Genomic DNA, 15,439 nt, shown 5'->3' on the forward strand with positions numbered 1-15,439 from the left:
TGAAGAAGGATATAATCCAGTCTTTTTATTATGAAAATTGTTATAGGCCTAGAAGCAACAACAACAAATTGTAGAATAGGATTATCTACTTAGTCAATAGAATTCCCTATAACCAGAACAATAATTGTGGATTATCCACATGGAACCGGCTTTGTTATACAGCATGCTTATTTTGTTGCAAAGGGAATTTACATGTGGTACATCACTTTCAAACAGCATAAAAAGTTCGTAGCTTTTATTAGCTGCAGTACTGATTTTGAAGTGGCTACCTGAATAGTGATCAAACCCTCAGAATGTCTTCTCTACTATCTTTTCTTATCAAACAATCCCAAGTTCAAAAACCTGGAATCCCAACAAAAAATAAAGTGACACACTAAAGAGAGAATACAATGTTAGTTTCTGAAATTTTATTATTTTTAATACATACATTTCACAAACAGAAACTTTCTAACACCACACAATTCCATAACCAAATGTTTCAATTTTATCAACATTCTTTAACTATTTACACTGTCTTCCCTCAACAAAAGTGCAATCCAAGACATTTGACAAGAAATCTTCACTGATAAGAATATGTTTTTGAGCTGGTGTTAATGATGCCCATTCATTATATTTTCTTGCAATTACCTGGAATAACAATAAAGTCAACAGGACACAGAGATGAGCTGGGTTAGGCAGCATCCTTTTATAGGAAACAAAACACTGAACAAGAGCACTTTCTCCTCACCTCCTCCCCAGCTTCCGACTACAATTACCCAACAGCTGCTACCATGAGACTAAAGAGAAGAGCAACCTGGAGTTACTGACCTGGGCATGGGAGGAGAGACTGCATGTTAAGCATTGATCTTACAGGACAAAACAAAAGATTTCAGCAAGTTAGTTTGGGTGATCTAATAAGTTACGTATCAGTTTATCTGTTAGTTTTAGGATTTAAACACCTAATAATATTTTCCTGATGAGTTAATTTCCCCCCAGACAGATACGAAAATACTTTTTACTCAGAAAATGAATGAGCTTCTTCTACAAAAACTGGGAATTAAAGACTGTTTGGGGAAAGCTCTTTCTTAATTACAATGGGATAATTCACCCCACTCCCTAACTTCACAGCACATGTCTATCTTTTAAGGTGTAAACCCAGTACATCAACTGCTTCAAGTGCAACCAGAAGAGAGTGAAGAACTGAGCTGGCCTGCAGAGAAGAAGATGAGATGATCAGAAACAGTCTTCCCATTAAACTAAAGCAGGTAATTTTATTTGTTCAAGGTATAACTCTTAAAACTAAAACAAGTTAAAGTAGATAAAAATCACTTATTAGTCACTCATGAGTAGGTTCATGTTATTGAACACTATCAGAAAAACAGAAAGTGGATCTCTTGGGTGACTAATACCCCTTAATATCCAAACCACAACAAAAATAATCATCCTTTCTGATATATTCCAATTCCTATCAAGGTACTCAGAGCAAAGCACTTTGAGAAAGTGTGGAGAACATATTAAAGTCAGCAGATTCCAAAATAAAATTTATTCTTCACATGGTTGTATATTCAATTACATTTTATTCTCAAATCAGCCAAATTTTCCATTTTAGACAAGAACGCAATGCCTTAAAGGCAAAAGATACTCTCGGATATGATACCTATGCCTCTCCTTTTATATCAATTTGGCATCCATAGAATCCTAACTTAATCATCAAAATAAATGCCAAAATCAAATGTTACTCACTTACAGTGAAACTTCCTCATACTTATTTTCTCAGAGTAGACAACAATATGAGGAGAAAGTAGTGAATGCATCAGACACTCCACTTGCAGAAGTTTTAGGCTGAGGAGCTTGCTGAATGTGATCTCTATGTAAACTTGAAACTTCAGAACAACAATACAAGCAGGTTTCTCTTCAGAAATTGAGGTGGGTTAAAGAACAAATATTTTACTATTCATTTTAAATTCAGAAATAAAATCCAATGGTACTCTGAGACAAGAGAAACTCACCAATTTTTATAACTGGGTACACGAGAGAATCAATAGCAAAACAGCTAGTTCAGTTACAGCTTTGTGTATTAAAGACAAATTTGCAAGGGATGTGTCCTATAGACCTCTTTTCCTTGCATCAAATACTGTGAGACCAATGACAATTTGCTGCTTCTTACAGACATTCAGCATCTCCCCTCACTGTGATATTCTTCAGATCATCAAACATCAAGCTGGATGTTGTCAGCTGAATTACAATCACGCAAACCGAAAGATAAAGAATATTAGTCAACCTCTCACAGTCAGCTGTGTTCTTTCAAACAAAACATCAAATATTCCATGTAGCAGAACTGAAACTCACTTGCAATGATGCCTAAACACTTCTGAGAGGAAAAACAACTGTTTTTCTGAGAAAAAAAAAATGGTATAAACGAAATAATAGAAAATATTCACATAACCCCAAATTTAGCTACCCATAAAAGGATCATATTTTCAACATTCTTTTAGCATGTATGTGTATTATAGTTGAAATTATCAAATTCATTTTTGAGAAATCATATTCCAATTCCAGTTCTCTAAAGGTATGGGGTGTCAGTCTACTTAAATCAGAAAGTTCTAATAAACAGAAGGCTGGGATTTTGGAAAGCTCAATGCTCTGACCAATCAAGTTCTGTAAATTGTCATCTTCTTCACCAATGGTAAGGTATCATGGAGATCTTCAGAATAATCTATTTTCAAACATATTGTTATGCATTATAATCAGTGATTTTCCAAAATGAAACACTTTAAAAAGAAATACTAAAATGATTCTTTTCCTCAAAGGTTCACAAATAATTTTTTCCTTTCCTTCTTAGGGCAAAATCTTTGATTTGGGAAACGCAGCATTAAAGGGGTAAAATGCAGCCATAAGCAATCTGGGGGAAAGACAAGTGTGGCAATTGGTTCTGAAACTCACCAGTTAGGGTCTGTGGCTGTGAGATTTACCTGTGAGAAGGATCTGACATCAAATGGCACTTTGACAGTGCAACCTATATAAATCAGTACCGCTCAAATCTTGTTATTCTCTTGGATTCTCCTTAAGAGCTTGTTTGACCAACTTCAAAGACACAGTTCAGATGACAGCGTTCTGCCTTTTTGCCCTCTTGAGTCAGTCTGCATCATTTCCAAATTCATTTAGCATATTCTCTTTGTTATAGGTCAGCTTACCTAAAATATATATATTTTCATATGCCTTATAATTTGGATATTATTTTCGGTATGAAAACTGGCTGCTAAACTACAACAGGGATAGAATCAGGGCTCATGTCCACCTTCCAATGATCTGTCAGTGAGGGGAAACTGCAGGCCAGCGTGCGCTGCGGAACGCCAAACCAAGGTGGACAAACACACCATCAGCTCTCCAGGCACAGATTACATTCACTTGTCACATGTTTCTCCCAAGGCCCAGAGAAGATCTAAAAGTGGGTCTTTAGACAGTTAACATTTTAGTAAGAGTTTCTTCCCAACTCCTACCGTGCTCTCAGCTTATGACCACATAATCCCTTTCCTGAATTCACCCCATCCTCCCCACCACCCTAAAAGCTGCCCGAGAGACCCTTAGTGATAGTTAACCGCTCCCCCAAGCTCACAGGAGTACCGGCTGGGCTCTGGTCGTGACCACAGACTAACACTCGGGAGTCAAGAGAAGGCAAGGCGCAGGCCCCCTTTTAGTGGCACACATACACAAAGGAACTCTCCTTTCAATTAGAAAAGAAATGAATGTCACAGAAGGCTTCCCTAGAAAAGATATGTAATAAAGTAATAATATCAATAAAATAGCTATTACTAAAGCAAAGCTTTCATCAATAAGCTTCGAGAACTTTGAAGGAGGAAAATGGCTTCACGAAATGGTAGTCCAGGTTGCCACAGTGTGGACACTGCTGGACGTTGCTGTACTCGGAGAAGTACTGCATCCCAATCCGCACGTCGATCACTGGCTTCCCGCAGTGCTTACAGTTCAGGCGGGCCTGGTGGGGGGGAACACAAGATGCCGTGAGCCACAGTACCCCTCTACCTCACAGCACTGCCAACGTCAAACCAACGAAAACGTGAGACTGCTCTACCTGGGAAACTCACCAGGAGTTTAGTAAAGCATCCCTTTTATTACCCAAAACAGGGTACGCAGAGCATCAGATAAGCATGAGATACACACTCAAATATTCACCCATCAGCCTGAAAGATTAATGACTCTTCTCTCCCGATGTGCAGCTCTGCTAGTAATTACTCCTACTGGTGGCAAGAAAATTCTCAACTTGTGCCGCCTAAACTTGTCCGGTAAAGTTCCCCGAACAACTGGAAATCTCTGCCTCCTGGATTTTAAAAAGTGACTGAAACCAACTTCCCTCATCCAAATCTGCATGAAATTTCTTTGAAGATTTTTTTTGTTTATTTTTAAAACCAATATACATTTTTCATTCTACTCGTTACTACATTTCTGTTTTCTTTGGGGTAAAAATAAAATTTCCCTAAAATACTCTAGTAAAATTGAGGATCCAGGAATAAGGGCCACCTTTACCCTGAGGCTTCTGGAACCTGTGAGCACACTGTACCTTTATACATGCTCCAGCCTCCCTCTAGCAGTACAGGACCCAAGCTTTTGGCAATAGGTCCAAGGACTTCAGTGAATAACTAGAAATTATAAGACTCTCAATTCAGACTCATTCTAAAAAGGTAATAGAGAAGTATAATCTCATTTTGTCCTCAAAACGCTCCTGTAGGTAGATAGTAGTACATGAATTTTAGATGATGGAACTGAGGCACATGGTGATAAAGCAGAAAGGCTGAGATCTGAACCACGGTAGCTTACTCCAGAGCCTACCCTCTTAGCCATTACATGGACTACCTTTCTGTAACCTGAGATAAACTCCCTTTTAACTGACTAATCTCTCTGAACAATATTAAAAGTGAGATTCTAAGCAAACCTCTCTCTTTAACCACTCTGTTTAACCTATTATTCCTTTCTAATAATGAATTCCTGCTTATCTTGGCCTCGAAGTCTTATTGGAAGACACTCCTTGATGCCTTAATAGTGTCTAACCCTTGTACCTTCTCAGTGAATATAGTTAATTGATTTTTTTTAAGCCAAAAGTAATCAAACCTGTTTTCCATTTCAGTAAGGGGCCAGAAAAGAAGTGTTTGGGCTTAAATTGTTTTAAGGAAGAAATATATAGTGAGGAACAGCAGGCTGGGTGTGGCAGGACGCCATTCTGCTTTTCTCCCTGAAGGTGAGGAAATAACCCCAGTGCCTTTCAGTGGTGGCGTACAAAGAGCACAAGACTGGGAGTGACAGAGGTTGTGGTCACGGCTGTGACACATGTGGGGAGACCTGGGAAAAACATTCTAATTGTTTAGGCCTCCACTGTATGTGGAAAATACGAGTCTTTTCCAGTGCTAACACTCTATGAGTTATAGGCCCACACATTCTTTCACTTCCTTATTTCTTTAAAAGATAACCCTGTCTGGTGTGTGTGGGAGAGAGGCGTCCCTTCCTTTTGTTCCTCTCATTTCAAGAGCTGGCATCAAGGAACAGTGGGTATTATAAAGTGCTACAGTGAATAACTAAAAGACAATGATATCTCACTTCCAAGGCTAAGTTTTAAATGGAAATGTGGTCCATGTATGAGAAGAGCGTAAAGGAGTCAATCTTATCTGGAATCAAACGACAGGCTACAGATGGCCATCCAGGTCTCTCACGACCATATTTCTCTTTTAAGATCACTAGTATGGATACAGCATAGCTGAAATACCAACTGTGCCAACCTTTTAATTCAACCTACACAGCTTATCTTCTGAATAAACTAATAATGGTAAGGATATTCTCTTTATAAAAGTCAAACCATAATGCTAAAGATATAAAACTGTGTAATAAAACTAATGAAATGTTTATCAGGTATTTATATTAAAGACTTAGCCACTTAAGAGGGAAGGAAAATATCTCTCCAATCCATGAATATCACAGAATTATATAACAAGTGTTTTCTTTTCTAAAGCACTTAGGAATAAATCAAGATACTTCCAAGGATTTTGTTTTGTCTCCTGTGTTTCTATGGACTTATGTAAGGTATTTTCCAATGTTAATACTTCCCTCTTTTCCTCATGACAGCTAAAGTTCAGATGCTTTCTTAGCATCAGAAGATGCCCCCACCTTAGCAGAGCTTTAAGGACTACAAATCTTTCAAGTCAACCTCAAGCACCTGACAGGGCAGGCAGTTCCTGGATAACTGCACTGTCCCACAGAAAGGAAACAAAAAGAAAACCCTGACTATTAAAGAAAGTGAAACTTTCTTCTTTCCTTTTAAGTGACAACTTTTTCTTACTAGAAACTATGTTAATCATATAAAAGATTAAAAAATATAAGTAAGCAAAAAGAAAACTAAAGGAACCACTCAGCATCCCACAACCCAGAGACAACCTCTGGTAACAGGCTAGCAGGTTCCTTTTCATGTTCGCTTTTTACAAATGGAAGCATATTATTCTGCCATTTAAAGGTGGCTTTTTTGACTTAAAATACTGAAAATATTTCCCACATAATTACAAGATCCCTTTTAATGACTGCCTAGTATTTCAGTAACAGCAGCACCATGCTGCAGTAAATCAACCATCACTGCTGGATTTTGGGGGGTCCCACGGCTGCTCACTCCTGAAGCACGTTCTCCACACCCTCCCACCTCCTCCAACATAACCACAGTGCTGCCTCTAACTCCTCTGCATTCTCTTGGGGACAGAAGCCTGATAGCACCCACTACTCACTCTGAGGGGTAAATACCAACCTGACAACATGGAGAGGCGGCCAGGATGTCATAGGTGTACATGGTGCCCAGCTGGTGCCAGCTGCCATCCCACCGCGACTTACACTTGATGCAGATGATCTTGTGAACCCCTTCCAGGCAGTCCACACACACTGCGTACAGATGCATGAGCCTCCCTGTACACAGAAGACACGATGCTGAGAGTGGCTGGCCAAGAAATCACCTTTTGTCACCAAAGGGGATTAAAACAATGGCTCATCTATCAGTTATAAGCAAAACTTTATCATTTGAATAAATATATAAAGCAAAATAGATGATATTTATCATATATCCCCAAGTTGCCCTTTTACAATAAGGATGGATTACTAACTATTGTCAGTGGGACACATACTTTAAGTTCAATCTTATTAAATACCGGCTTCAATTCATTTTTCTGAAAGGTGCTGCCAGGTTTCTAATACCGACATCCAAACTCAAAATGACCAAGCCACAGATGCTCAAAAGCAGCCTGTGATCATGCAGGACTTTCTGCTCAGAGATCTACTGTGGATTATGGAGGCTGAACCAGCAATGTTGGTCTGTGTTCATGGGCTCTCATCCATCAACAAGTCCCATCATGAAAAAGTCCAAAGTCTGTCTTGGTATTGGTAGCCCAGAATTACACCATAGTCAAAATTACTATGTTAACTGTTCTTGTCTCCAAAATTGCTCATCCATCACCACATCCAATTTAGGAACCAGAATTATATCTTACTTGTGGTTTTTTTTTTTTCAAAGGAGTTCAGTGTCTTGTTATTTACTGGGCTCTTGAAAGTCATAAGCCCATTCCTCCGCTATTTATCAATATCTAATGCTCGTAAAGGAAAGATGTCACCCTAGTTTATATGGAAGGGTTCAGGTTCAAATCGGGGAAGAAATGGAATGTCCAGCATCTGTCTGGGCAATGTGTAATGAACAACAACAACACTGCTCTCTATGTGGGGGTCGGGGGTTCCACTGAGCTAGAAAACTACCAGCAGCAGAACACATACCCCTAAGTGTCTTATTCAGAGTGTGCTGCTCGCTGCCATCAGCCAGACTATGCCCTTCATATTTTCAGCGGTTAAGGACCAGCCTGCTCCTTACCCATTAGAAAGGGGTATACAGTACTTACAAGGAAATCTTTCATTTCACTCATTTACAAGACTCTCTCTCCCCCTCCCTGAGGGCAGGAACTATGCCCTCCTTGAAGGCTCAGTGTCTTGCACAATATCTGGAACGCGGGAAGCACTCCATAATTGTATGTTACATGAATGGATGGGATATATTAACAGCCGAAGACGTTATAACCTTGGGGGCCTCTATGCCAAAAAATGGGAAGGGTGACAAGAGCTTCTTGCAATACTGCCCACCTCTGCTGTAGGGCACTGAAAATAAAACCGTCTCACACTCAGAGTGGCCTGGGGCATTTCAGGATGTCAGTTCAATATCTAGCAGCCACTGGAAAAGGCTTCATTTCCAATCTCCGTCCTAGACAGAGTTCTCAAACACTGCAGATCTCAAACATTCAAAGACATCAAGGTGGCTGCTAGGAAGGGTGGGGACAGGGACAGACGGAGAAGTCACATGTTGGTAGCAATGACCATGATGATGAAGCTGACAGGGAACTTTCACTGAGTGCTTACCAAGGATCTGACACTGTGCTAGGAGGCTACGTGAATCATTTCATTTAACCCTCACAACAACCCTCTAAAGTAGGCGTTACTGTTATTCCTACTTCAGATAGGAGGAACTGAAGCTTAGAGAGCTGGAATAGCTTGCCCGAGTTCAAAAAAGATAATAAATAGCAAAGTCCAGACTTGTCTGACTCTTAACCTCCAGGCTACATCACGGGAATTCCTGGCTGGGAATTTGTTTCAGTTACTGTTATATATTGTCCTAAATACTGAGAATTTAAAATTGCTAAATTCTAGGGTTGTGAGTTCAAACAAAAAGCAGATTTCTGAGAGAGTAATTACCTATGGTTCTAAGTGGTAAAGAACTATTGTACCAAAAGAAATTCCTAACTCGATCAACCTTAATAAATTATTAAAACCGAACAAAAACATCTTCTTCTGGAAAAATCAGGGAAAAGAGGCTGGAGCTGGAGGGTGGGGAGGGCACTGAGGGGGAAAGGGCCCAGAGCAAGAGAATGACAATCCACACGGGCCACCACTGGAAATTACACATTATTTCAGCAGCATATAATCAACTGCAGCCTGGAATCTTGTGGCCTGGAATGTGCCTTCCTACTGGAACTGAAAATGCTTTAAGGACTACATGGTTGAAACTCTGTGATGGAAGAAATTATTGACACTGGCTTGTTATAAAAAGAGACGGAATGGACTTTGAGATGTGGCAATAAAAACACGGACATATGACAAGGCCCCACTTATGGCACTGACTTGTCTGGTGCTGATAAAACAACCAGATCCTCAGACTTTATCAACAGTTAAACCTCTCAAGACTTCTGTAGTGCACACCTAACGCATCCATTATCTATTTGGATAATGTGTGTATGTACTTAGGTGTGTACACACACACACACGTACACAGAATTCTTAGGCCTGTCTAATTTTTACCGTTCTCCATCCACTCTGATGGGTACCCTTAAGATCTAGTCCTGGGGTCTGTCATATACTCCTCCTTTTCTTTCTCTTTTCTCCCCATTCAAGGCCTCTTCCACTCTTTTAGCCACTAATTTTATAAAATAAGCTTCAGTGTTCATCCTAAATGTTTATTTCTAATAGCGCTTGTGAAAGACACCTCCACACAAAAGTCCCAACATCCCTTCAAACCCAATACACACAAGTACCCCATCTTCTTTCCTCTAAGATCAGGTCCCTTCCCCAACTTTCTCTACTGTTCGTGACAATACCGTTTACCTGGTCTAGAGCCAAAGTGAGCCAACAAGGACACATCTTTATCCCGTACAGTAAAGCTGTCTCCAAAGCTGTGATCTTTACTTTAATATAATCTCTTAGAGCTGTTCCCACCTTTCAATCCCCACCATCACCACCCAGCTGTCTCTCTTCTCCTTGCATCTAGAATACAGATTTAAATTTCAACTGTGTAGCTTCCACCCCTTTCAAACAACTTTTCCCCCAAGCAACCACTGGCTTTAAAAAAAAAAAATTGTTAAACGCTTCAATTCATCAATATGGCAAAGCTCTTTGTTATGGCTTGAAAGGACACCCACAATCTGTTCTCCACCTACCTTACTCATTTCCTACTCTAGAACCTCTGCTCCAACCAGATGGTGCTCTTCGGTTCTCTCACTGTCTCCTGACCTTTTTATGAACAACTATTCCTTTGCTTGCATTACTCCTTATCAACAAACCCCCAGTGTAGTTAGACCATGTACTTATCAAAGTCCAATGCCCCTCCTGACATCTGCCTTCACATTACCTCCTTTGACTACCCAGGCCAAAGTGTCCCCTTCCTCTTTGGAAATGACAGGTTGCTTCACGTACATAATATCCAGGCGATACCAGTTCCAAAGGTGGTACTAGTGCCTTAGGTCTGGTAAAGTTAGTTACACTTTTGCAAATGCATCTTATATCCTAAGATTATAGACTGATGAGTGGCAAGGACTGATAGTACCCAGTACAAGTATGCAATTCATAAGTTTGATTGGTTGGTGAACAGATTAAATGAAAAGGATTCGTCCATCATGAATAGAAAAAGGACAACTCTCCTCTCATGTACCCTGTACCCTTGTACCCTCATTCATCGTCATAAAGAATACTTCCCTCTAAATTTATCCCCACACAGTATAAAGTACAAGTAACAAGTAACAAAATACAAATTCTATCTTCCATGAAACTATGAGGTACTTGCAACCCTGAATATGAGATCAGAAATTAGATGGGGAAGTAATAAATGGTTTAGCTCTGAAACTGGAAAACAAGCACAGGGGAGGTTGAGATGAGGTGCTGAAAGAGAAAGAGCGGGGTATAACAAATTACTAAATAACCACACATTCTATACAACTTTTTTCATCAAGAAGCAGAGTCTGTTGAATCAGCCCCTGAATCTGGGATAGCCTTACAACTTATTTTTTTGAAGAATAGAATGTGATGGAAGTGATGTTACTCGGTCCCAAGCTTAAGCCTCAAGAGAGAGAGGCCACGCAGCTCCATTCTCACCATCTTTAATGCTATCCTGAGAACACCATGTGAAAAAGCCCAGGCTAGTCTACCGGCAGATGAAAGGATATATAAACAGGGATAAGCCATTCTAGCTGAGGCTCCCAAGGACAACCAGACTGCCAACTGCTAGACATGTGTGAGAGGCCATCCTAACCAACCAACTCATAGAACTGTGAGAAATTATAAATCATCACTGTTTTACACCACTAAGTTTTAGAGTGGCTTGCCCTATAAGAAAGGCTAAAAGACACAGGACAGTAGGCAAAACTCTAGAAAATGAATGAGACCACTCCTCGCAAATTCAGCTCCCTTTCCCTGCTGAGAAAGATGAAACAGAAATAGTATGCATGAAACAAGAACAGGATGCTATTAAAAAGAACTTTTGGAAATTACAAATATAATAGATAACAGAAAATCTTAAACTCACTAAAAATACTGGAATATAAAATCAGAGAAATCTTCCAGAAAGCAGAATAAAGATAAAGAGATGAACAGGGCCAAAAATATACATAATAAAGGATCTCCCCCCTCCTCAAAAAAAAAAGGATCAATCTAAGAGGTCCAACATCTGATTAGCTGTTCTACAGAGAAGAAAGAAAGAAAGAAAGAAAGAAAGGAGGGAAGGAGGGAAGGAAGGAAGGAAGAAAGAAAGAAAGAAAGGAAGGAAGGAAGGAAGAAAGAAAGAAAGAAAGAAAATGAAAATGGGAGGAAATCATCAAAGAAATAAATCAAAAGAAAATTTCCCCAAATTGAAGACTATAAGTTTACAAAATCAAAAAGCCAAGAAAGCATCCTGCCCAACAAATGGAAAAAAAGACATCATGGTGAAACTTCAGATTACTAGAGAAAATCTAAAAACCTTTGGAGGATGGGAAGGGGAAATAAAGGGTCAGGAATAAGAATAATATTAGATTTCTCAGTAGCAACATTGGAAGACAGGAGACAGTGAAGTAATGCCTTCAAAATTCCAAAGGGAAAATAATTATAACTTGGAAGACTATGGGAAAATATTCCAAAGGGAAAACTATTCCAAAGGGAAAATAATTACAACTTGGAAGTGTGAAGATAGAATCAAGATACTACCAGACTTTCAAAATCTCAAAACATCTATTCCCATGCTTCCTTTCTCAGAAAGCTCCTAGGGGATGCTTCTTAACAAACTGAGGAAATTTACCAAGAAAAAAGAAAGTATGGGATCTAGGAAACAGAAGATAAAAAATAGGAAAGAGATGAAAGAATTCCTAGAAGGACAGCTATGTAGTACAGCAGGCATTAAGTGCAGCAGGACAGACAGGAGCAGGAAGATGAAAGGCTCCATGAAGGAAATTTCTAGAAAAAAATTCATAAAAATGTTTGACAGGTATGTGGACATGTTTTTGAAAGGTGGTTTGTAGAGCTGCTGGAGAGTTAGAACCACCAGCCAAAGCTTCAAAACAAAGGCTAAGCAAATGAAAATGTGAAGCAATTATTAACTTTGATAAAAACAAAAGGAGGGCTTCCCTGGTGGCGCAGTGGTTGAGAGTCCGCCTGCCGATGCAGGGGACAAGGGTTTGTGCCCCGGTCCGGGAAGATCCCACATGCCGCGGAGCAACTGGGCCCGTGAGCCATGGCCGCTGAGCCTGCGCGTCCGGAGCCTGTGCTCCGCAGCGGGAGAGGCCACAGCAGTGAGGGGCCCGCGTACCGCAAAAAAAAAAAAAACAAAAACAAAAACAAAAGGAGTCCCAGAACATACAGTTCTCGAAATAGGAAATACATCTATACTTCTTGGCTCAGCACTAAATATTTATATACTCATAATAACAAAATCATTAAGGATTTAACTAAGAATTGTGATGGATTATCCTGAGAGAAAGTGGAAGATGCAAGAAAGCATGAACCATCATCCACCTTAAAAGTAAATCTAGAGCTAAAATCGGAGAATGAAGATAGCAGTTTTAAAATTATGATGGTAAAAACCCAAAGAATCAGTTAAGATTTGAAAGTGTCTCACTCTGAGAAGTGAGACACCAGGGGTGGGTGGGAAGAAGATAGGTGGGGAAATATCATTTTTACTATAGGCTTTTTTAACCACACTTTTAAAGTTATAAACGGGTTATATGTCATGGATCCCATATTTATATAAATTCAGTAGTTTTACATGAATTGACAGATTTCTCTGACAACTGACCCACCCCCTGTTATCCATTTTCTGGCTGAAATGCCCCAGTCTTTGTATGTCACCCACAGCACTAATAATAAGAAGCTCCCCACGCCTCACCACCAGGGTAATACCTGAGCTTTCATTTTCCTTTTGCTGCTATCAAGAAAGTCTCACCTTTCATACATTTCAAGATTAATTCAACTAATCTAAAAACACACTGACCCTTCCCTCGCTGTGTTATGTTTACAAGGATCAGAGAGAATACACAGCTTGCTGGGCACAGTAACACAGGTTTCAAAGGCACCTATTTTATAGCAAGTAAAACATTTTTATGCAATTCCTTCTCTAAAGTTCCTCCCAATTATGAAAAACTATACACCTGAATCCTCTCTTCAAATTACAGCAAGACAGAAACATAAAATTACCCACCAGGACCACTGTACTTGGTATAGTGTGACATCAGAGGCAAGGACACCACCTCACTGGGCAGAGCTGAAATATTCAAAAGTTAGCTAGCTCCTGACTAGAATAAAAACACGTCATCAGTTAAAATTAAGCCCCAACAGAGCCATCCCTTCTTGTTGGCTTTTCACTTCTCACAAACAGAAAACAGGCAAGGTGAGCGAACACCTGTACCTTGAAGGTGACAGGGAACATCGTACTCGATCTCATCGTGTCTCGAGGGGCTTAAGAACAGAGTTCCGTCCACCAGCGGGAACTGCTCGAACACCGGGAGCGCCCGGTGGCACAGGGCACAGTTCACCACGTTCCTGTGGCTGGCGCTGAGGGCCGCAAGGATGAACTTCCGCAGATCCTCGCCCTGGCCCATCTGGGCATCGTCCTCCACCCGCACGTGGAAAGTGTTCAGCTTGTGCCGGGGGATGTGGGTGAGAAGCTCGGACAGGTCCAGGCGCCGCAGGAACTGCACGGGCGCGTCGAAGTGGCCCCCCCTGTGAACTGACAACCCGGCCGGACTGTAGTCAAAGTGGGCGTTTCGGAACACGTGGCCCCCCGCCAGAGCCTTTTTGTGAGGCTCCAGGTGGATGGCGTTCTTTAGGAACTCCCCGAGGTACCTGGAGGAGCGGGGGCCGCTGAAGTGGGCGGGGGAGAGGATGGAGTAGCCGGTGGGCGGGGACTGGCCCGGGGAGCCGCAGGGGGAGCGCGCCCCGTAGGCTGCGGCCCCGCCGCCCTTCTCCTGGGAGTTCTGCCGGTCCATGGAATGCCGGCGGGGCAGGTCGTGGCTCAGGCCCTTCTGGGGTTTGGTGGGCGGCCGGCACTTCTTGGCCTCCTCCACCGCCTCACCGGGGGGCCTCCCGGCGTTCCTCTCCGACCCCGACTTCTTCTTTTTCTCATCGTGCATCCGCTTCACCTGGTACCAGTCCGTGTCCTTCTTCAGGTGACCCTGGCCACAGCGGCAGGAGCAGAAGCGGAAGGCCAGGTCGTAGCCCTTCTTGGTCCACATGTTCTGGCGGCACTGCTTCTCGTTCCAGCTGCGGGCCCGGCCGATGCAGTTGAACTGGACCAGGATGCTGCTCTCCCACTCGTAGAAGCATTGCAGGTGCATCCAGGCGCTGTGAGGGCAGTGCTCGTTGTTGCACACCACCTTCTGGTGGTCGTCCTTCTCCAGGTCAACCGGCCTCCCGAAGCTGCAGATCAGCGGCGTGGCGCAAGGGGCTTCTGGGGAGGAACAGAGAGAGCGAGCGAGAGAGAGAAAGTCAGCTAGCGGGCTGTGGCATTCCAACCCACGGCCAAGTGTGAGATCAGAGCTGCCATCCCACCTTAGCCCATTCGCACCAGAGGTACGATTTTTCTGCTGTGGAGATTTCTACTACTGTAATAACACCAGACAGGGTTCAGAAACATGCGCCGTTTTCTTCCGGTGTGATGTTGTACCAAGGGAATTTATTTTCTGATTATCCGTTATCTGCTGAAAAACATACCAGTAAGCTTCAAAAAGTCCAAGTCCTTCACAGTGCAATTAGCCGCATGTCAGTACTTGTAACAGCGTAGTATGAGGTCTTCCTGAGACGTGGGTGTAATGAAAGGCAGTTTCAGGGTTCTTTTAAAAATGAATCACTCCTCGGGCTTCCCTGGTGGCACAGCGGTTAAGTTTCCGCCGCCAATGCAGGGGACACGGGTTCGAGCCCTGGTCCAGGAAGACCCCACATGCTGTGGAGCAACTAAGCCCGTGCGCCACAACTACTGAGCCTGCGCCCTAGAGCCCGCGAGCCGCAGCTACTGAGCCCGTGCGCCGCAACTACTGAGCCCGTGCGCCTAGAGCCCGCGCTCCACAACAAGAGAAGCCACCGCAATGAGAAGCCCGAGCACCGCAATGAAGAGTAGCCCCCGCTTGCCACAACTAGAGAAAAGCCCATG

General features: G+C 42.0%; 1 protein-coding gene across 1 annotated transcript in view; it reads right to left on the bottom strand.

The window, feature by feature from the left end:
• Positions 1–392: 392 nt before the first annotated feature.
• The window catches only part of HECA (hdc homolog, cell cycle regulator), a 45,920-nt gene continuing 30,873 nt past the window's right edge, over positions 393–15,439 (bottom strand). The window contains exons 2-4 of the mRNA XM_082633741.1: positions 13,700–14,740; positions 6,776–6,930; positions 393–3,973 (exon numbers count right to left, since the gene is read on the bottom strand). Coding sequence (XP_082489867.1) covers positions 3,809–3,973; positions 6,776–6,930; positions 13,700–14,740 — 1,361 coding nt within the window. The 3' untranslated portion in view covers positions 393–3,808. The remainder of the gene's footprint in view (positions 3,974–6,775; positions 6,931–13,699; positions 14,741–15,439) is intronic.

This window comes from Mesoplodon mirus, assembly GCF_964341445.2.
Source record: "Mesoplodon mirus genome assembly, chromosome: 10".
NCBI lineage: Eukaryota > Metazoa > Chordata > Mammalia > Artiodactyla > Ziphiidae > Mesoplodon > Mesoplodon mirus.